This window comes from Trachymyrmex cornetzi, unplaced genomic scaffold (assembly GCF_001594075.2).
Source record: "Trachymyrmex cornetzi isolate Tcor2-1 unplaced genomic scaffold, Tcor1.1 scaffold371, whole genome shotgun sequence".
NCBI classification, from domain to species: Eukaryota; Metazoa; Arthropoda; class Insecta; order Hymenoptera; family Formicidae; genus Trachymyrmex; species Trachymyrmex cornetzi.
In genome coordinates, this window is record NW_017298440.1 from 307,400 (window position 1) to 330,279 (window position 22,880).

Genomic DNA, 22,880 nt, shown 5'->3' on the forward strand with positions numbered 1-22,880 from the left:
CAAATATACAGCGCTTCGAATATTCTATCCCTCCAACAGTCATTTAATCTCTGCGCAAAAGTATACGTTTTTGTTCTCTTTCGTGCTCTCTCTCTCTCTCTCTCTCTCTCTCTCTCTCTCTCTCTCTCTCGCCACACTTGAGTTCCCAGGGGTTCTCTTACAGAAACTTTCCGGTAACTCGTTAAAGATAATGCGGGACGAAAGTCTGGTTAGGCGTCTACCTGATCCCCTTTCAAACTGTTAGCGTAAACAATCGATCGATTCTACTTGCATTCTCGCAGACGTTCTTAACCAGTCAATCCTACTTTTCCCTCTGTTAGATATTCTCGTATTGAAGAGGCAAGGGAAACTCTCAAATGCGAAAAAGGGGATGTTATCTTTCGTAGTTTTATTGACTTCTATCAAGTTAACACTCTTGTTCTTAGAATTTCGGTATAATTGATAGAATATGGGTTCTCTCTCTCTCTCTCTCTCTCTCTCTCTCTCTCTCTCTCTCTCTCCTCTTAACGAGTTACAGTTTCCGTTACATTTCTCTCAAAGGGAATTCTACAAATTCTATTGGTGTAAGAACGATTCAGGATCGATGTGTTCTGAAGCGTAGAGCCTTTAACAGTCGATGTACTAGTTCAGACTTTTCGCACAAATCGCTTTTAACGCGTCTGTACCATTAAATCGATACTTCGATAGCTGCACAATCCCTAACAGGATATAAGCCCCGCCGAGCGGAAGCGCCGATTTGCGTCGTTCTTCCGACTTGGCGTATCGGCATTCTCGCGCGCGGAGACAAAGGTAACCGCCAATTGCCACAAAATAGAATCCAGGTAACTGCGAATTTCATGCGCGCGCGAATGAGAAAAGATGGCAGACGTGTGTGGGGAAATGTCGAGGGCCTAGGAATCGAATTTGCCGAGGACCTTCATTTCGTTCTGTGTAACTCCTGCGGGCATGTCGTGCGCAGACTGCCGAGGTGGTCGGTAAAAGAGGAGGAGAGGGAGAGAGCAGTCACGCCGATCTTTCGTTCGTTCCGGAGGAAAATTACGCCCCGATACAAATCGTAATTGTATGTAAAACGAGCCTGCCGTACGAGAGATACGACCGGTCATATTTCACATTGTGCGCGGCAGTTAGCACCACCGACGAACATTACCGGCGTACTTTCGTCGGTTCGCATACTTGTACACGTGCAGTAACAACGTATGCTGTACACGAAAATGTTGATGAGAAATTTGCTACACGAGAACAGTTATAAGCTTACATGTCCGAAAAGTATCCGTCAGGAATCGACCGTAGATTTCGTTTTCGTTGCGTTAAAATTTTTCACAGTGTGACGTTCGGCATGTATATACAATACCTTGTAATCATTGGTATTTTTCTTGTAAAAATTTTGCCAATTTTCGCCAAGATAACATCGTCAATGTGGATTAGTTTGAATAAAATTTGATTACAGATTGATTTATACATTAATAATGACTCGTAGAGAGAATGATTTAATATTTAAATAACAGTATGATTTATGCATCACCAAACATCCTGTAATCACAAATATTCATGAGTTAATAGAGGGTTGAGTTGTGTAATAACATAAAGATTAAATTAACTCCTTTTGTACGATTTTCGCGACAGAGAGATTGAATAATTTTTATTCGCCAAAGGTATATAATTCAAGGTAATTACAATAGAAATAAAGAAATATTAATTTATTCGAGTAAAATTCGATGTTTCTACCGTATAAACACCGATGTAATATTTCAAGGAATTAATTAGCCTTTAAAATGTAGGTATTCTAGTTGCGAAACTTTCTGCATTCAATTATAGAAAGACACGATTGCGCTTGATATCACGTAGGTACATTTGTACATACGCGCAAGACGTAGGTACATTTGTACATACGCGAACTTTCCCAAACAATAGTCGTACACGTATTAAAACTCTTAAATTTTGTAATAAACGTTTTGATGCGATAGAGGGAGAGGGGAGGGGGGATTTAACTGCTATTTACATAGAAACATATATGCAGACATAAGAGGGCGAGAAAAAGAGTACACGCGGACGGGCTTCCAGTAAAAGTGGCAGAGTCTCCCTACATACTTTCGCAACGACCACCGCCCTTTTCGCAGGTCCGCCCTGCCTTTGTACCCTCCTCTCCCCCTACTACAAGGGCTACAAACTACGTCTCGTTTCTCTTTCCCTCTCTATGGCCCCGCCGTACCGTTTTTAAGTCCCCGGGGGGGAGCTATCGTGTTAACAAGCATATTTTACATTTCATTGCAGCCACTTAACGCGCTAACCGTCGACATCGCTTCCAACAAACCGGGCATCGCGTGGCATTTCGCACGCTCGCCGCTCGCCGCTCGCGCGCGACACGTGCAGGCGAGCTCAATTAGAGAATACGATACGACGTAATTGGGGCCTAATTATTTCAAACGGCCGTCCGTCACGGTCGGGATCGGTGTTAGCGTCAGCTCGGTTTGCAATTATAATATAAAATTAGGTGATTTTACTCTGCGGGCTGCGCCGATTAAATGGCTCCATTCCGAGCACGCGTAATTTAACGAGTTACGATCGCCAGAAAAATTGGATAATCACTCGCCATATGCACGATACCTATACATGCGAGAAACACGCGATAACTCGCTATCCGATACGTTATCTAATACACTTGTTTCAGTTGTACAGACAAAATATATAATTAATTAAATAATTGACACATTGTATACTAATTTGTCACATTAAGCTTTACATTTAATTATATTCGTGGCCATTATTGTGTTGCACTAGATGTTGTATATTTGTTGACGTTCGTTCGCCTTTTTCATCGTATTTACATCGACAGTAATTTACATGAGTTAATCAATAACAACATTCTAACACGGGACGCGGTTATATATTAATTAAATTTTCGATTTTCGTTTTACGCGTTCAAAACTCTAGAATTTAATTAGCCACATGTGCGCGCTTTGAAAAAGCCGCTTTGTAATAAAATTTTATTATAATTTTGATACACAGATGCCAATAATTATATTTACGCTTTACACACCAGTACATGTTATACATGTTATACATGTACTGGTTACTCATGATGCGAATTTATTCCAAGAGCACTTTAGTGTGACTATTTTCCGGTCCACTATAAATAATGCATGTGGAAGCGATGCGCGCGATTCGTGTTCGTTGTGTATCCATGAAAACGTATCTGTGTTATATAAAAGCGCACTATCGCAATTAGCTTTAATCTTGTTAGAGCATTGCGTATCAATAGTTCGTGCAGCTCGTTGCAATTATGCACCGACTGGAAATGCAAAGCGAGAATCGTTGCGGAGTAAACGCCTCATTAAAATGTTATTTCGGCCGAAAATCACGAATATTTTACTTAATTATGCGAATGGGATCCGTACCGAGTACAGCGTGTGTTACGTACTTATGTACCTACATACGCACATTGAGAAAATTATACGCGATTTACATTTCCGAGTTGTAAGGTAGATAGAAAAGCATAATCTCGGAAGAGATTCGCTTACAATTAGAGTTCGTTAACGCAAATTTTCAGAGTCAACAAATTACGTGCTAACAAATACTTAATTGTGTGTACTTATTTGTCTTTGCACATAACGTGTAAATATACGGAAGGAGCAATTTTGCTGTAATATCTAAATGTTGTAGATACGAATCTCGAAATAATTTGGTTTCGTATTATAATTTTGTTGGACTATGCTATAATAATAGTGTAGGAAATATCCGAGCGCGATAAGAGCGATGCTGCAAAAAGTTTTGATATTTTGGCAACCAGCTTGAGCGTTTTACATAATTATTTCGATAATCCAAAAAAATTATTTTCAAATTTGTAGGTATATAATTTGTAGATACGTCAGCAAAATCGTTCTTTCCATGTAGTTTTCACATTTGAATACTCGATAACGTCTTTCTCGCGAATAAGAGCGTAAAATTCACGCATGTTACAGCGGTAATTAACTTTGCGGATGCAGAAGCTGTCAGTTAGAAACGTCCTTCAGTCCCTTGGAATCTAAAATACCGACCAAACTGCACATCGGGACCCATATTATGCGCATGAATATTTATGCATAAAGCCGGTCGCACTGTGCGGAAGAGAAGAGGTACAAACACATAAATATTTATATCAAGCCGCTCGACGCGCGATTTCCTCGCAAAAATTGCTATACGCGGCGTACCCTCTTGCCTTAATTGCTTAATCCGCTTTCTGTATTAAATCCCGTGCTGTAATTTATGCCCGTGTTATATTACAGCAACTGCAGGACGCCGCTTAAATGTTTAACGTTAATATTTACGTTAAACGCCGAGAATTGCTCGCTCGTGACGCGTCATACAAACACAGTTTTATGTGTACTCGCGGTGTAATTTTATAAAAAAAATGATACATTTTTTTAAACTCCAGTAAAAAATATAGTGTATACTTGACAAAAAAAACATCTATACTGCAGATCTGCAACTGTTTATCCAATTTATAACAATTTTCTTCTAGCATTTTTCATGCTCTCGTAGCTAAAATTGATAAATCGTAATAACAATATTCGCGTTGCTTGATATGGGTCGTATATTGACATTTGGATGCCCAAAATTTCATCGTATACAATGTTCCGTACTCAATGCCAATGGAAACGGGTGGCATGGAATAACGCGGAGACACGGAATAGCGGGAAAACGCCGATGGGTCAACGACCAAGCAAGGAGGGGTATAGGTATGTTCGGTTGAACCGTAATATCAAACCCGCAACACATCGAGTATCCCCGAAGAGGTGTAGGTTACACACAAGAACCGCTGAGAATGAGCTTAAAGCGGAAACTTACGCTTTAGGTGAAATCTATGAGCCGCATGGCGGGTGCTAGTGTGGGAACGTTATCTCCAAGGACGTGCGAAACAATTTTAGTTCGCTTGCACGGAATAAAGGGCGAGTATAGCAAATGTAGTAAATATGTTTTACGTAACAATATTAGGTATATTATATTATTAATATATACTTTCATTTTAATCTGTCAATAAAAAAAAAAGAGAAATATGTTTTTATTTACAATTTGAGACAACTATTTCCGTAGGCATAAGTTTATAATATAATACACATAAAAGCAAATGCTTTTAACAGAAGGTAGAAGCAAAAGCATGTAGTTTAAAGTAAGGGTGAAAACGTGTCCCACGTTTCGTATGAGTAATCTTGCTTTCACTGCAAAACATGTTCTTCACATTTTGCAATATTTGTTTGCAAATATGCATTGCAATCGCTTACAAATTCTACCATTTTTTATCTGTAATAAATATCGAGAAGTCTAATTCCGTATACACAAACACATTCAGTGTGCACATACAGATTCATGACGTGTATAATTCATGCCTATAATTTCACGATTTGTATTTGAAATTGGAAAAATGGAAATTGGAAATTTTCGATATTTAACTATACGTGTATAACACTAAAGTTAATTAGAATTGATAGAATCTTTACGTCCTAATTTTAATAATCAAGTAGCTGTCGCGTAATCACGTGCAAGACGATTTAAGTGAATTAGGTGATTGAAATATTGACCGTCGCCAACGCAATGTAACTTTTGACAAGAATTAATACTTTTTTACTGCATTGCGGAAAAATACAGTTTAGCAATGATTTATGGCCAATTGCCCATAATATTAAAGATCAAATTATAGGGAGATGGCGGAGGCTGCTGAGGAGGCTGAGGAAGAAGGTGGTGGTCGTCTGGCGAGCTTGGAATACGACAGCATCGTTTGATTCTCGCGGTAGAAAACCAAAGCCCTTCACGTATTTGCCAAACGTGCCGCCGGCATACGAATGCGACCACCGCAGCAGCCTCTGCCTACTATGATGCTCTTCTCTTCTCTTCGCCCACCGTTCCTCTGCGCTCGCGTGCGTGTTTCGCACACGTGTATGCTCGCCTACTGTCGAGACACGCACGGCTATCCGGACGGCAGTCGCTCTCGCACGGTTTATCCACAGTCAATAAAGGCGACCTGTCAGCATGAATACCAAAAGCGGGGTGGTAGGTATAGGTCCAATGTGACGCCCTCGCCGCCGAAGCTTCCCCGCCGACCCTTCGAGCCAGAGGTACCTACAATCCCGGGGGGTAGGCAGCACGCTGCTGTGCTGTTGCGAGATTTACCGAGGTTCGTACATCATACGCACGTGCGTGCTCCAGCGGTATCGTAAATACCGAGATAGAGGCCGTATATTCGTGTGTGTGTGTGTGTGTGTGTGTGCTCGTGAGATTACGAACGTGTGTGGAAATGCACGGCCATATTCACAGCTCGCGCGAGTAGATTCGCTGTGACTCGCTGTGCCGAACACCACGTTTTCCAAAACGAGTGTCCAGGATCCGCAATAGTATCTTGGACTCTTGCGCGAGTGTTGCATAATAAAATTTTTGTTTGACCGAGAACAGCTGTTATGAGGTATCCTTGATTGATTAACAAAATATACATATATATATATATATATATATCTATATAATGGAAGAATTTAATTAGTTCAGTATTTTCATAACGCGTATTTTTATGAGATCGGATAAGCGACTGAAATTTTAAAATGTAATAAAGTAGAAATTACGAGATATAATAAGAGTGCGCAAATTTCATAATCTGAGTTGTACGCTCAAAAATATAGAAATGTATTATCGAAATGTACAGTAATTATTAATAATGCCGGAAAATTATGAGTGATTGTCTGAGAGGAATGCAATTTAACATTGACATTTGATACGCTACAATACACACAATTAGATTACAATTCCAACGCGAATCAAGCACTTCAGTATGTAATGATATAATATTAATGTGAATTACACGCCGTTTAATTAATAACTATAATGGCCGGAACCGTCAATATCACCGTTGATATTTATCATTATCCCCATGAAAATTCTACAGAATACTAATTATCTATCAAGTTATTAATTCACTTACGCAACGCTCTCGATACGCTTGCAATTTCATTTTGCGCGCTGCTAAGCATCTGTCGATTATTATTGAAAAAAGAGAATGTGTTGCTGCTTTCGATATTAAGCATCATGCGTATATTTATGACTTATGAGAAACCAGTACGTGCTAGTAGATATATGTCTATCGGAAGAACATATGTAACAAAAGAGCCCATTGACCGCCATCGATGGCGAGAGACGTATGCTTTCCTTTCGCGAACCCTTATCTTTAACCAGGACTTTAAAAGATAAAGAAAACCGTTTCAATTTCCCTAATGCTCGCAGTCTCGCTTCTGCATCTCATCCGATCCTCTTTTTTTCTTCTTTTCCTTTTCCTTTACATCGTCAAATCCCGTCACTTCGCTTTATTTGTCTTCCGCTTGCCTGTTCTTGCCCTATCCCTTCTCCCAATGGAAGCTTTTCCACTTCCGCATCGTCGTTTCCGCGGCTTTTCCGCTCTCTTCCTTTCTCCCTCCCGCTGTATATTCCTCCGCGTTCGTCCGGCTCGCTCTAGTTCGTCTCAATCTGACGTAAACCTGCGGTCGACCCCATCCAACCTGAGGGACGAGAGAACCTTCTTCAGATAATCCGCGCGAGTCCGTAGTTTCCGGATAACACGACAAAGGGTAGAAACAGCTTACCACGATCCTCGAGCCTTCAGAATCGGTGAATAGCGGAATAGGACTTCTTCACAAATCACGACGTGATTGTTCACTAGATTAATGTTGGCTGTAAATAAATGGCTTGTCCAAATCTGCTGAGTAATGCGACAAAATAACATTCAGACTTTAGCATTAAAAGTACACTGGGGAAAAAAAAAAAAAAAGATTGGTTGCTGCAACAATTTAGATCGTAAAATATGACATAGCATTTTTATATGGTTGCTGCAGCCATATAAAAATGCTATGCCATATTTTACTATCAAAATTGTTACAGCAACCAATCTTTTCTTTTAGTGCACGTTTAACTCTAAATTCGTTAAAACGGGTATAAATGCAAAATGCGAAACTGAAAATGATGCATATATTATTAAGGAAAATGTTGAGTTTCTTACTTAAATTTAAAAAAGTTTCATAGCTGGATATCGAGGAAAATGTTATGATTTATTTTAACTTTATAATTTCGCAATATGATTAATGACGTCTTGGCGATTATCTTGGATACTTGTGCGATATCTTGCCAAGACCATCAGTCGTGTTAATTCGAGAACTGTGTAATTTCGGAATACGTCATAGATAAAGTCGATAGACAGATAAATGAGGTACGCGTCTTAATACGATCCGAATAATTAATTGTCGTAAATCTTCAAAGGAGGAATGTTAAATGACTAATATTCCATCCAGTAGTGCGAATCCACACTTACCTAACTTGTATTCAATATTCGTTATCTTATTTCAAAACTGGCAAGCTAAATCTTTCACTCTATTATTCGATAATTGTTTTAAGATCAGCATGCAACCTCGTTGCGATTTAAGATCGTGCAAGAACCTTGCAAGAACCTTGCACATTTGCATACTTGCGATCACGTGTTTGCGACGTTCCTGGAGTTTGCACGAAATCCTGTAATGTAATTTCTGTAATTAAGCGTAATTGATCGCGTTCTCTAATCGTGACGAGGGCACCGAAACGGATGCGTATCCTAATCCTTCAATCTGTTCTCATTTGGCATGCGTCACTCTGTAAAGTCTCCTTACAGCACCACTAGCTTTTGATACGCGGAAAGTTAAGAGGATACTTTCAACTCCGGAATTGAAAACATTTTTAGTTACCTACGAAATGCATAAATTGGTGAGATAATTCTTGAGATTTTTTTTTTTTTTTTTTTTGAAGTAGCTATAGCAAATGCGATCGATAAATTTCTTTAGGAATGTACTGCTTAGGAGAGATTGGGTATCGTAAATACGGGTAGATCTTCTTCGACGGAAGGATTGCGACTGGTAGGGTCTCTGGGACACTAAGCTTGGCTAATGAAACGAATATATCATCGTGGTCGTGGCCAAATCCGTTTCTACTATTACTACACACGCCATTACGTTCCTGACGCCGTGCGTTAAGCGTCCCATTTAACCTCGTCTAAGCTCCCTGCTAAAGCGTATGTAACGCGTTTGCAATTGAATCCCACCAAGTTACATAAATCTGCAAAATTGTACCTTGAAGCTAAGTTGACTCTCTTGTTTAAAATTGCGGCGACGTTCGTCGCATCTAGACTAAGGCGTTCTGACAATGAGAAGCAATTAAAAAGTTTGTAATGAGTTTGCCACATTGTTTACGTGATTATAAAGCGTGAAGAATTTAACTAGAGAATCGAAAATGTCATTATTTATGTATCTGAGGTCTGACTTTTATTTTCGATAACAAGTTCTTTGTCATACATTTAAGAGCATAATTGTGCAAAGAATAATGGCGATTATTTTTTAACATTATGCCAACTCTTTACGATTATATAATAATTCGAGAAGATTAAGTTATTTTATTCATCTCAGCTTTATGAATAGTTAATATAATTTCCAACGTTTCTTAAGTTTGTATTCTCGTCTGCTGTGATATCCTGGAAGTTGACGATTTTTAATTAAACTATCAGCGACACAAGTCGAGAACTAAGTGGCCAATGAGCAAAAGCACTCGCTTCTCAAGCGGCTAGTAGTAACGGATCCTTAACGACCGGCCCGGAATTGTTTGTGCCGCTGAAACGAGTTAATGCAGGAAAGTCTCGAAGGTTACCTTCGGGAGTAGGCGAGGGCTATGCGAGATAATACCCGACCGTCCCTTTTGGGACAAAATCTCTTCCGAAAGCTTCGTTACGTTAGGATGTGCTGCGGTGAAATTACCAAATTCCTGGCAAAGTATAAATAAGACTTTTTGTACAATCGAATTTGCAATTAGAATGAAATTGAAATTGGAATTAAAATCTTGAATTTACACTTGTTAATATTTGTTTAAATATCAATCTTTAAGCGTCATGTTTGTCTCTGTTAACAACGCTTGCAAATAATAATTATGTTGGTTGCAGTAAATTCAACAAGAGTTCATGAATGGTTAAATTTATTAGAATTCTAGGAACTTTAATAAAATCGATTATTGCTATTTGTTTTAAACAAGCATCCGTCCACGTTGCGATAATTTGAGCAAACGTTAAAAAGTCAATATGAATATTTTCCATAATTTATTATTTCAATATAACCGCTTTAAAAGCATTTTAGATATTGACAGGTCTCGATAAGTTCTTCAATCTTCTTAGTGTACGCCTCAAACTACCTCCACAGTACGCGTAAACTCGATGATTGCGTTTGTCATTCTCTGCTTTATTTATTAGAAGGGTTCAGGACTCGAAAAAATATTCCCGACAGGAGGTGGAAATGCATAAGCGGAAGTTTATATAAATTTCGTATAATTTATTATTTTAATAATAGAAATGTGCGTAAACCATGCAGTCAATAAACAAGGAAAGTGATGTATCTTTACTGATTTCAAATAGTTTTCGAAATTCTTGTAAACTAGGCGAGTGCAGTACTAATTGGAAAGCACTTCTGATCTACTGATTCGTGCCACGTCTTCATCAATCCTAACTTCTCAATGCTATATCCAAATTGCTGAAACTTCTCTCTCAGTTACATTTCTAAGCGAACTTTATCAGCTGACGCAATTTGTTATGAATTCAAATGCGAGAGGTCAGAAACAGTTACTTACACATTGCGTTAGTTGTTAAAGGTTTGCGTTACAAATTATGATGATATATATATTGTGTTTAGTAAATTATGATTAGAATGTGTATATGCACGCGCGCCCTTGAATGTGTGCAAGTATTATATGTGATATTATATTAGATTAAGTAAACGTAATATCTCTAAATAGAGAGCTGAAACTAAAGAAAAAAAAACTATCCTTCATCAACTTTATCTTTTATTTTTTATGCAAACGGAAAAAGTAGGAATTAATGTACTTCAGTAATATAGGTTTAAGTTCTCCAGAGAATAGAGTTGCGTAAATTGAGCATGACTTTTTATTTAGTAGGAAAAACTTTTGGAGCAGTCCGTGCAAGAAGTCTAATTAGGAAAGATATCGACAGTTCAACTATTTAGTCTCTCTTTATATTATAATGTTTCTTTGGAAAAAAAGTCTTGCAGTCCCTGGATACTTAAAATGTAACCGCGTTTCTGGGAAATGCCGGATGAACAAGGTAGAGTTATCAACTGGGAAAAGAGAGAGAGAGAGATTCATTATTTAAATTATCTAGAATACAATAACCATCGTCGCGTAAATTCTCATCATCGATTGAGTCGCATGACTATATTGTAGCGCGATGTCTTCTGCAAGACAGACCGTATTAAATGTGTTTGTGTAGAATGAATTATTGTATATTCAACACTATAATACTATGATTTATGTGCTCTTTTATTTCGTGAGTCTGTGTTATTAATCATGTTAAGTATTCATCTTAATGGTCGGACGACATTTGGTGCATATGGTTGTCAAACATCTGATAATAATTTGATAATCTTATCAAGTTCATTGCAAAGTACTAATTTTAAAATTTGGAAAATCTAATTCTGAACCACCTTGATTTGAGATCTATTTAAATTTAAAAATTCCAATATTTAGTCCTTAAAAGTTTTCTTATATAATTTCAATATTTTAGACACATGGATAGAAAAGAAAATTTTATTTTAGTTTTCGAAACTACTGCGAATTCAAGAGATATAAAATATCCAGAAAATATCTTAACCAAAGCGTATTATGTGTACTTTCTGTTCTGTTTATATTGACGTTTCACGTTTTATTATTTTACGCTTAGAAAGTTGTCGGTAAAAAAACAAATTATTTCAATGCGCAGAAGGTTATCAAGGCTCTATGAGGTGGATAATTCACGATATGAAATAAGAGTGTAAATTTGTAAATCATATTTTAGACTCTCTTCTTTCGATTTCCGTGGTTGAAACTATCCAGAGATGACTGAGATTTTTTTCCTCGATTTTCGACGAGCGGACGTCGTCACTCAGAATATGGTAATCGTTGACCGGCGCTTGATGTTCCCCATCAATCCGCGTAGAGCACGGCATTCATCCTCGTATCTGTCGTAGCTGTCGCGAGTTTATCGCCGACAAAACGCGGCGACGCTCGTTAACGACGTGAAATACGGTCGGCCATAACGAAGGGACTCTTTTCGAGGGTCGCGGGTGGTGGCGGCGGCGGCGGCGGCGGCGGCGGCGATATTTTCGCTTTCGTCGTTTCGTTCTCCCGCGCCCCGTGTTTCAACTCGACCTGACTCGACCCGATGCGCCGCGATACGTTATAGGGCTTTAAAAGGACGTCGTAATGACCATTGGTCGGCGTTGATTAAAAAAAGCTTCATTCCCTAGCGGCGGGGACATGTGCGAGGACACTGCGTATACTCAACAGTTTGGCATGTGTTTCAATACAGACTTGTCTATTTCTTTATCATTGAGTAATTGGCTATATATATTAATTATATATCAAGTGAATTAATACGTATAGGTATACAACATTTTTACTCGCCATTTTCTCATATGTTTATACCACGAAACCCTACAGATTTCTTTATGGTTCACCAAGTTCACTTGATGGGCGATCAATCCAACTTCTCGACTTGGCCAATCCTATTTCACTTGTTAGATAATCGATAACGTTATCAAATCCGATCTCATAATCGGACAAGAATTTTAAGCCGCAATGTATATCGTCACGCGGTCCCACGAGCGTTGGGATTTCCACTCAGGATGCTTTTTAATAACATTAGCGCGAAACTCCGTCCCCGTTGTCCGCTGTAATCTCGCGGCAACTCTCGCGCGCGTCGTTTTACGGCAACGAGAAAAAAAAAGGAGAAAGAAAGAAAAAAGAACGCTCGAGTCTCCAGTAGCAACCACGAGGAGAAATGCAACGAGGACTGTTATATACCGGCTGTACCATCTCGCTGACGTCGCGTCGGCGAGACTAGAGGAAGGGAATTTAAGCCGCGAGGATAATCCGCGCTTTAAAGCGTTAGAGCAATACTGCGCTGATAGTTCTCACTCGCTTGCCTATATTTCGCTCGTTCTCGCTTGCCACATTCATCGACGTATTCACACCGATGTTGGACATTGGCATTTCGATGTCCTCTCCTTTGTATCGCAGAGTATAACAAAACGGCACACGAAGGTTGACCTAGCTTTCTAAACGAGCAAGCGGGTCGACGGTAAGAGTATACGGGAGTTTCGGGAGGATAGATATTTTGTCGATCGCTTGATACATCGATGTTCCTTTTTTGTAAAGCCATAGAAAGATAGTGATCGTTCTACTTAAATATCTCATCTTTTATATACGAGTATATATATTCCGTGAAACATTAATAACGGATTATTTGGAAATTTATTTCTCTTTTCTCTCCCTTCTCTCTTTATTTAAAAAAAAAATTATTTGAAAAACGAAATTTTTAATTGCAAATTTAACTTTGATTTATTCAGTTGTTACATTTTATTAATAAATTATTATTCGTTGATTAAAGATAAAAATATAAGAAATATAGAAACATATATTATATAGTGATTATATATGTATATAGGATCAGTTCAATTAATAATGTCTCTTGTGTATGATATTTTTATTACAAAAAACTTAAACAAACTAATTATATAAAACGATTTTCGTAAAAGAATATCAAGAGCCATAAGATCAATTCGTAGCCGATTAACTTTCTCGGCGAGGAGAACAATGCTCGAGAAAAATTTGTTGACGTAGCTCCACGATGTTATCGTACAGCCTCGTAAAAAGCACACACGGCGGAGAACTGACATGGTGGCCGAAAGAATTGCACGAGGAAGGGCAGCAGGGGTGAACGAATCCGGTTATCGGTTACCCATAAATCGAAACTGAACGAGCTGACCGTGGTAGATGGGTCATCATAATCCGAACGGACGATGCGTACCAGCATCGTCGATTGAGGTTGCTCATCGTCATGAGAGTCGTGGTTTTGTGAAAAAAAATTACCGTATACGAAAATAAGTAAATGCGAAAATGCACCTGTGTATAATTACACGCAATTACCCAGTATTATCCAATATTTATAACGTACGGTATTTTCACCAGCATGTAAAATCAGCACGTTCGTGGTATTTGCGAACATAAAATAATTTTTACTACGCTTTACGAAAGTTATACTAATAATTAATTTCTCCTACATTACGTATTATACATTTTTGCTGTATCATCAGTTTGCAAAAGTTAACTTCAAATCGTACTTTAAATGTAAATAGTCATATATATTGGATAAATGATTTGTAATCTAAATAATTCTTAAATATCATGGCTGTGATATAAATTATAAAAATGTTTGACATAATTCATGACGTGATAGACTTGATAATAAATAATGGGATAATTTCATTCGTCAATCTCTTTTTCAAATTTTTGCATTTTTAGATAATTAAAATATATCTACATCCCTAAATTGTACAGTAGAAAATAATATAAAAGGACAGAGGTTTAAATATTACGAACATTGATTGCTGTAAATGCATGACGATGTTAATAGGGGATTCAGAAAACTTTTCCTTAAAATACGACATATTGTAAGCTTGCACGAGGGTGAATACGTATACATTATTCATCCAGAAATATTCCACGGGAATAAATCGGACGATGCATGGCGCGAAAATCATAATGAATTATGCTTACACCGCCTTGATATGAATTTGACGTGGGCGTGAGCTCGCGCAAGAAGAAAAGACGAGTCGACGTTTATTCTCGAAATATTCGTCCGGATATTTTGCGTTGTACACCACCAATGGCGAGGGAATGGCGACGGCGGCGGCGGCGGCGGCGGCGGCGCGGCGTCCGCGTCGGAGAACAAATGATTTAATGAGAGAAGGGCTGGAAACCCGACAGTAGCAGCCAACCGGGAAATGAGAGAGGGAAAAAGAGACACGAGGTAGCAGAGAGTGCGAGTGAGACGGCGAAAATACGGCCTGTGAACACACCGCGTATGAACCCTCTGATGCAGCGAAATACCAATGAAACTGAGGCGAAGGGGGCCGCCCGCCTGCCTGCGTACAGAACTTTTCGGGACAATTCTGCGCGTTTTCTCTCTCGGCTGGCTGCTATTATGCCTCGGATAACGTTACGCGTGACGATTAATGTGGAGAGCTTATTCAACAACGTTTTATTCTTAGTTACATCATCAGATCGCAAATATTTGATGTTCCACTTTGTCTCTCACTTCGCCTACGTCATTATCCTCTCCGTCGAGTAACCGATCGAGCTGGAGATATTCCAAATGCGAAGCTTTCAGAAATGTTTGGATTGTGGCTTGGATGATGCTTGTATCCGCTACTCCTTGTAGGGGATGATAATTTAACCAGGTTGAGTCACGCGGCTACATTCAGTGGGATTGTACGGATCCCGCGGATCCAACTTTACCGCGCTTTAAATGAACGCGCCTCGGTACGTGATGAAAATTTGAGATTCGTTAGTGTGGCGAACGCCGCGAGCAAGTTTCGACGTGTCAAGATTAGACGTGCAACTTTTAACCATTCTGTAGCAACTGTTTTACGGGATAAAAGTTTCTTTTCTCCTTCTACTTTACAAAAAGGAAAAGAATATGAACAAATGTAACTCTCTCTTTTTTATGATTGTGTTTTATGTACGCATCTTCCATCGAGCTCTGTCGTATTATTACCTGCCAAAAATTTCTCCGACAACGCGACAGCATACTTTTTTACGGTGTCAAACAAATTTCCGTCTCGACTCAGGCGAGATCTTGTCAGAGACGATATCTCTGATGCTCAAGCAAAAATCCGCCAAACGCGCTTCAACGAATCGCGCAACTTTGCAGAATTCCCTCTTGGAAATCGCGACGGGTGGTACTGTAAAACTTTTACGACACGCATTATGATGCGAAGTCGGTCGCGTTTGTGGAGACGTAAAAAAAAAAGAGAAAGAGAAAACGCATAACACACGATGGATCCAACCACGCGATAGTTCTCGCAACAGTAGCAATGCGAGATTTCATCGCACGTAAAGCGAACGTTATGATTTTCGCACCTTCCAACGCCCGACGTTTATTGAAAGAATTTACAACGACAAAAACTTAATAAAGGCCGCGACGTTCCTCGCATGAAGTGCTCGAATGAATGGCGAAAATCCTCGACGCTAGATTACAACAGGTGCACGTTGTCGAAATTACAACCTTGTTCGTTACAGTAGGCGAGAAAAAGAGGGAGGGGGAGAGAGAGAGAGAGAGAGAGAGCTGTTCAAAAGGACACCGGAATGGTGCAGCGGATCGTATTCTATTCACGAACAAGTAGAAATGGTACGCGTATGCACCGCCACATAGCAAAAACGCCTATGTGGCCCATGGATACTCTCGCACACTATTCATCCACGTACAGAAAATACTTTCAGCTATTGTACGTTCACGTATACCACGTACTTGGGTCCCTACCTCGGTTTAGCGACGGTTTATGTCGTGGTGTGAACGCAATGTGTACATGTTTTACGTCTACCCGTTACACGTTTCTGCAGAGCGGTTCACCTAACAATCTCATTTTAATTTTAAACGTGTATAATCTTGCGAGGGATGTAGAAAATTATTATAATAGGTTATACGCTGTTGCTAAATTACGAATGTAATATGCTTATGATTATGTGAATTGATCGTATTTAATAATATGCATTATGTATATTTTTTCCCATTTCCAATATAGGTAATGGAATTAAAATATTATTTATATCTTACGGTTAGAATATCGTCAAGTGTGACAAGATTCTGGACATATTACAATTTTGATTATTTAATTAGTTTATTAGTAATAAATAATATTTTTAACAATATAATAAAATTAGAAATTTACTATTTAAGTTTAAAATATTTTAATAGTAGTAATAGAAAGGTCAAAAATTTATGAGTAAATAATTAGGTCAAAAATATAAAATGGTTTATTGGAGTGTGTGTGTGTGTGTGTGTGTGTTACCCAATTAGTTAAAATATAATATGTAGGAAACGTGTTTCGACTTTACTTATGTTAGTCTTCCTCAGTTCATTAAAATAATAAATAAAAAGATAATCTTAATATTTAAATGATAATACCCTCAACGGATAACAAACATATAAAATAATTCTTAATTATAATGTAATAAAAGCCACATTCTCTCTAAGTCTAACATAAAAATTAATGATGATTGCCATATCGATGCACATTTTCTTCGTTAATATGCAGCAGAGGTCCAATTGAAAAACTATTTTCTCGTTCAAAGGCGAAAAAGTAGAGTCAGAAATAAAATATGTAAAGTCAATCGATAGTGGATATTTAGATAATGTCAATATGCAGTGAGACTTAAAAACTTATATGTGTTAAAATGTTAAAATATTATTCTAATCCGACAGTGTATAGTGCGAATGAACTTGCAAAATTGTTACGCAGAAATTATCCTCCAACGTCCTGTTTTACGAAGGTAAAGGTTGTTTCAATCGCCGATAGTTTATGTCGTACATTGTACGGGTACGGTGAAGGGACTTGTAATAGGAACGTGCTACCGATGAAATTAAAATGTAATTCCGCACTCCCCGTTGCACTCTCGTAATCTCCGCGAGTATCCCCGGGTGTCGCGACGGCGAATACGTACATCACGCGGGGTTTCTCTATGCCAGAAGGGGAGGTGGCTCGTGGGCCCAGGGGTAAAACGCGAGCGAGTGGGTGGCTTGTGGGATGGCTTGCGGATTCGTGAGCGGTCGGGAGGGTTGGCGCCGCGACGCGACACGTCGCGCCGCGCTGCACGCTCCAGGAGGGTGGCTACCGAGTTACGGGTGCGTCGGTCCCGGATTATTTGCATATTTTAATCTAACGGTAAAAAGTCGCGCGCAACGCTAGTTTTCCCATTAGTCTACGGGGGTGGGACTTTAAACGTAAACGCGCAATATTGTACATAACGTGCCGTGAATGTAAAGGAGCGAATGTAACACGATTTTATAATTTAAAGGGAATCACCGAATCACGTCACATTGAACTTATCAACTATTCGAGTGCCAATAAGATTGTAAAGATCCAAAGATTATATACTAATTTAAAATATTACACATATAAAATGTATGTATGTACTATTATGTGTATACATATATATATTTAATTATATATTAGGTCGAGGAAAAAGTTTCTTTGTATTTAAAAAAATTTTTTTTCAAAAGTTTTCCATTTGCAAAATTTTCGTTACAATTATTTCATTCGTTAGAGCAAAGTTTCAGCTTTAAGAATATGTTTTTTAAATTGCGGTATGATGATTTTTATCGGAATTATGAGCAATCAAAGTTAGAATGCTCCTTTACTTAATTTGTGAACAACTCAGTAATAAAAAATCATAGGAACATTTTAAAAAAATGATTTTGTAGAGAAAGCTTCAAGCTTTCACGATAGTTAGTCGAAAATTTTCGTAAATTTTTTTTGAACACGTGGGAGACCCTCAAAGTGAAAAGAAAATTTTTCATCTTTTTTAACTCGTAATTTTTTAAATGTAAAAATTACCAAACTCACAGAAACTCAAAAAATATAGTAACCTTTCAAAAGTAGAGATTTCAAGCTTTAAACCCTTTTTTTTTAATTTAAGTTTCGTTCATTTTTGACGAAGATATTGTATATACAATTTTGAATTAAAAAATACGAAGAAACTTTTTCTCCGGCCCAATATAAAAAGATGATGAAAAAAAAGATGGCCAATAATATAATATAATATTTTACAGATATGTCATTAGTACGTAAACATATTAAAATCTTTATTTTTATTTAAAAAATAAAAATTGTTAAAAATTTTGATACATTACTTTTTATACATGACGGTTAATAATAATAAAGTGAAATGTTGTTATGACGAAATCATAACAATATTTCAGGTTTACTAAATGAAATGTAAGCTATTTTCATCTGTTCGCGTATTTCGATAATTGCACACATTTCGTTAAAATTCTGTATAACTTTCGGCAATATGATTAAATGTCACCGATTTCAGTTGAAACTAAACAATAATAGCGATCTCTTTCCGTTATAGGTTTTATGATTTTTATGCTAACTCGATTTATATGAAATGGGAAATCGTGCGATATGGTATCAAGGTATTTTCAGAAAATTTTTCCAGGTCGTTTCAATTTTCATCCAAATCGACCGATTACACCTATAGCCACGCATATAAAAGTAATTACATTTTTGGGACGCCATCTGGAAAGACTGATCGCGAAGGACGCGAGAATTGGTGTTATATATATACTGCTGTATTTCGAGAGAGAGATAAAATTGGAAACCCCACATTTCCATCTCATACTTTTTCATGACTTTACTTGAACGCTAATAAATGATTATTTATTGGGTTTAATAATTGTGCAATTGTTTTATGCTTTTAAATAATCTCTATATAGGATATCTGATAAACAAAATTTAATAAACAAAAAGTAACGTTTCCTATCGAGAATTTTTTCTAATTATTGAAAATGCACTCATGTTTGATATTTCTAAAAAAATATTATTTTAATTTTCATCTTCAAAAGGACGTATAGCGTGTATCTCGAACTATATCGAAAGGTCTAAATAATTATATGATTACATGTTTTCTCTGGCTGAAAGTCGTGATGTGGCCGTGTACATGTAAAATCATGTAAAATTATACGTATTATATAGTAATCTATGTCATACGAATTGACTATAACGACTCTCGTGTGGATGATGAAGTGGAAGGGTGCTTGAATGAATCGGTTTATGTTGTGACAGGAATGAAAATATGGTTCGATGAGCATACCGCCACCACAAATACGGAGGAAAAAGGGAGAGTCACACAGTGAGGGATCAACAATATAGTAGTGAATATGGTGAGTGAATGATGTATTAATAAAACTAAATTCTATCCTAGAATTTTAATTATAGCGTAGGAAATATTACGTAAAATGTAGGCACGATTTTAAAACCAGTTTAATATCACTGCCAACGAATAAATTATAACAAATACAATTAATTATTCGTATCAGAAAGTTTTGCAAAGATTATTATCAATATTATTATTAATATCTGTACAATTACTTTGCACATCTATATATTTAAGTAAACATTAATAAATTATCTAACAGAAAGGAAAGAATTATTTTAACCACTTAATTTATATATTATACAATTGTAACTCGTTTAAAATAAATCACAAATGAATTATGATGCATAAAAGCAAACAAATCTATGCATTTATAATGAGTGCTTATATTTATTATTATGGATATTTACTTGCTCTCAATATTTACATATTCGTTTAAATACTATGCCGAATTAATAAAAGGTGTATGACTGTTAATCAAATCATAAAAGTTTCATATTATATGAATTATGTTTTAAAATATGTTTTAACCCCTTGAGGGGCACATTTTTCTCCTAAACAAATTATTGAAATCATAGATCATCTATGGGTTTTCGGGATCGCTGATTACGATTCTGATGTTAGAATTACAAAATAAATAATAAATAGACTTATAAAAGATCAATTTTCCAAAACTTGAAAAATTTTTTTCGGAAAAACTAGCAAACAGAAATTCTAAAAAATATATATATTATAGTTTCAGATATGGGGTACACACATAAAAATTTTCAGAGCTCTATATCACTTCACGTTTAAGAATAGCCGAATTTATCTTGAAAAAAAAACCGAGTTTTTTTACATTAATTGTTTATAACAAAATTGCAAATAAATAAATTAACGTAATTTTTCATAAAAGTTAAATCCCTAAGAGTCTAAAAAGTACTCATATGCGCATACAAACTGCAAAATAGATCAGAAATATGGAAAAAACTAAGAACAAAAAGGTGGGACGTATACGTCCCACTACCCCTCAAAGGGTTAAAGAATAAATATATGTATATTTAGATATATGCTGTATACCCACATATACCACTGTACAAACATACAGGGTGTCTGATAAGTTTTGACAAAGCTCTCGTGTGGATAGAGCGAGATAATTACAAACTTTTTATTTTATAATCGAATTTCATCAAAAAATTAGAATTCTAGTAATCTTTACAAAAATATCAACAACAAACGTGTTATATATTATTTAGACTTATACAATTACACGACAATAGGTATATCAAAAGTGCAAACCTAATTTATATTTTTAACTTGCGACATAATACAAATCGCGAGTGTATAACATCAACGATAATAAGTTGATCTATCATATCTTCTATATCTTGACCCACATACAACATTCTGCTGGGAAAGCCATCCAATCTAAATCCATTTTCCGGCATGGTCGACAAATTTCCGGCTATCGAGCACCCTTAATTGACGGAATATATCACTAGATCGAGACTATCATAGTGCCACGAGACATAATTTACGGAAATAACGTAGGTTATCCACCCATCCATAAGGTACCACTGCTGCGACAACTGTTCTTTCGGGTTTTAGATAGGATCGGAAAATCTCGAGATTTATGTACGGCCATTTCTCCAAAATCTTTTTGAAATTTTTATAGATCTCGCATGCGGCGATAGATATCTTGCGTAATTTCATAGAGACCAATAAAAAAGTGGAGGATTTTTATTTATATTTTTTCAATTGAATTATAATTTCCTGTTTATATTAACTCTTGTTAATACTGTTTTAATATTAGGCTTTCTTAAAAGTTGAGTATAAGAGATATTATAAATTTAGAGTATATCTAAACATGGCAGCGATAAATTACAGCGATAAATAAAAATTGAAGAAAATGGTACATGCATATTCGGGACACTGTTTTTAACCCATATGACGTACCGCATACGAATGTGCGGTTAATTCTATGTGCGATTAAAATTATAATTTAATCTGAAGGAATTACACATGCGCAACCTATTTGTGAGCGCGCGTAGCGTGAACGCGGTGAGTTCGTGTAACCATAAAATTCCAAGCGCTGACAGAAATTACAAAACGATGCAATGCCTTCGGTATAGTTTCTGCACTTCTACCTCCACACCGCGCGCGCTTAAATAATTCATACTCTCTCGTGTTGCTAGGATAATATTTCCCGACCTTTCCGCGCCGCAGCGTGCACCCTTGTATGGGACGACGGCGGAAATGTGCCCGAAGCGTACATAAAAATGTACGAGAAAAATGTTGTCACTATCGCTCGCAGATAGTAGTACAAGTATCATTGTTTGCGCGTTAGTAGTAGGTTTGCTTATCATTTCGCGTACGTGCAGAATCATTATTACAGTCAGATTGTGGCGCAGCCAGTTATAATAAATAATGAATTTTTATTAAAACAGATTATTGAGTTGTTGTGTGTGCAGCCAAATATTTATCAGCGCGCGTTTCTTAAACAATCTTGGGGTCGCGTTCTATTAACTCGTGCAAGGCACGTAATTGCGAATTGTTCGTTCTTCGAGAGTTGGTAAGCAGAGATTCTCTCTCGAGTAATGAGAAGAGAGCATGCTACACTCGAATCTTCTGAGCTTACCGTTCGTACGACTACCTAAATGCAAATTCTTTATGAAAATCCGACGTGCCGGTAAAAAGCAACGATATTGCGAAGTCGGTTTACGTATACCAGACTCGCGAGCGCGGCTACGCTCCCTAAAGTGTTGGCGCAAGAAGGAGTGTTTCCTTTCTTCGTGTAGGCAAGATTCCCGTGGCAGGGTATACGCTCGGCATACAAGCGCGTATTAATTAAGTTGGCTTCTAATTAATGCAGAACCCACTTCGACCGCGAAGGATCGCTTAGGATGGAACTTCCCTTTAAGCTGTAATTACATTTACGGTACACGTGTTGGTGTATATCCGTCGGCACCTCGTGCCGTACAATATGAAGCCACCGGCACCGTCCCGGCTCCCCTCTCGCACCCTTGTCGCTGTCGCTGTCGCTGTCGCGCCCTTCTCGACGCGACGTTTGTGCGGGTGGATATTTGTTTCGTAGCGCCGCGAGCTCAGTTTCG

At 37.5% G+C, this 22,880-nt stretch overlaps 1 protein-coding gene across 1 annotated transcript in view; it reads left to right on the forward strand.

Annotated features, from left to right (window-relative positions):
- LOC108763627 (phytanoyl-CoA dioxygenase-like) overlaps window positions 1-22,880 on the forward strand; it is a 144,475-nt gene that overhangs the window by 23,759 nt on the left and 97,836 nt on the right. Inside the window, exon 2 of the mRNA XM_018511412.1 lies at window positions 19,698-19,795. Coding sequence (XP_018366914.1) covers window positions 19,793-19,795 — 3 coding nt within the window. The 5' untranslated portion in view covers window positions 19,698-19,792. The remainder of the gene's footprint in view (window positions 1-19,697; window positions 19,796-22,880) is intronic.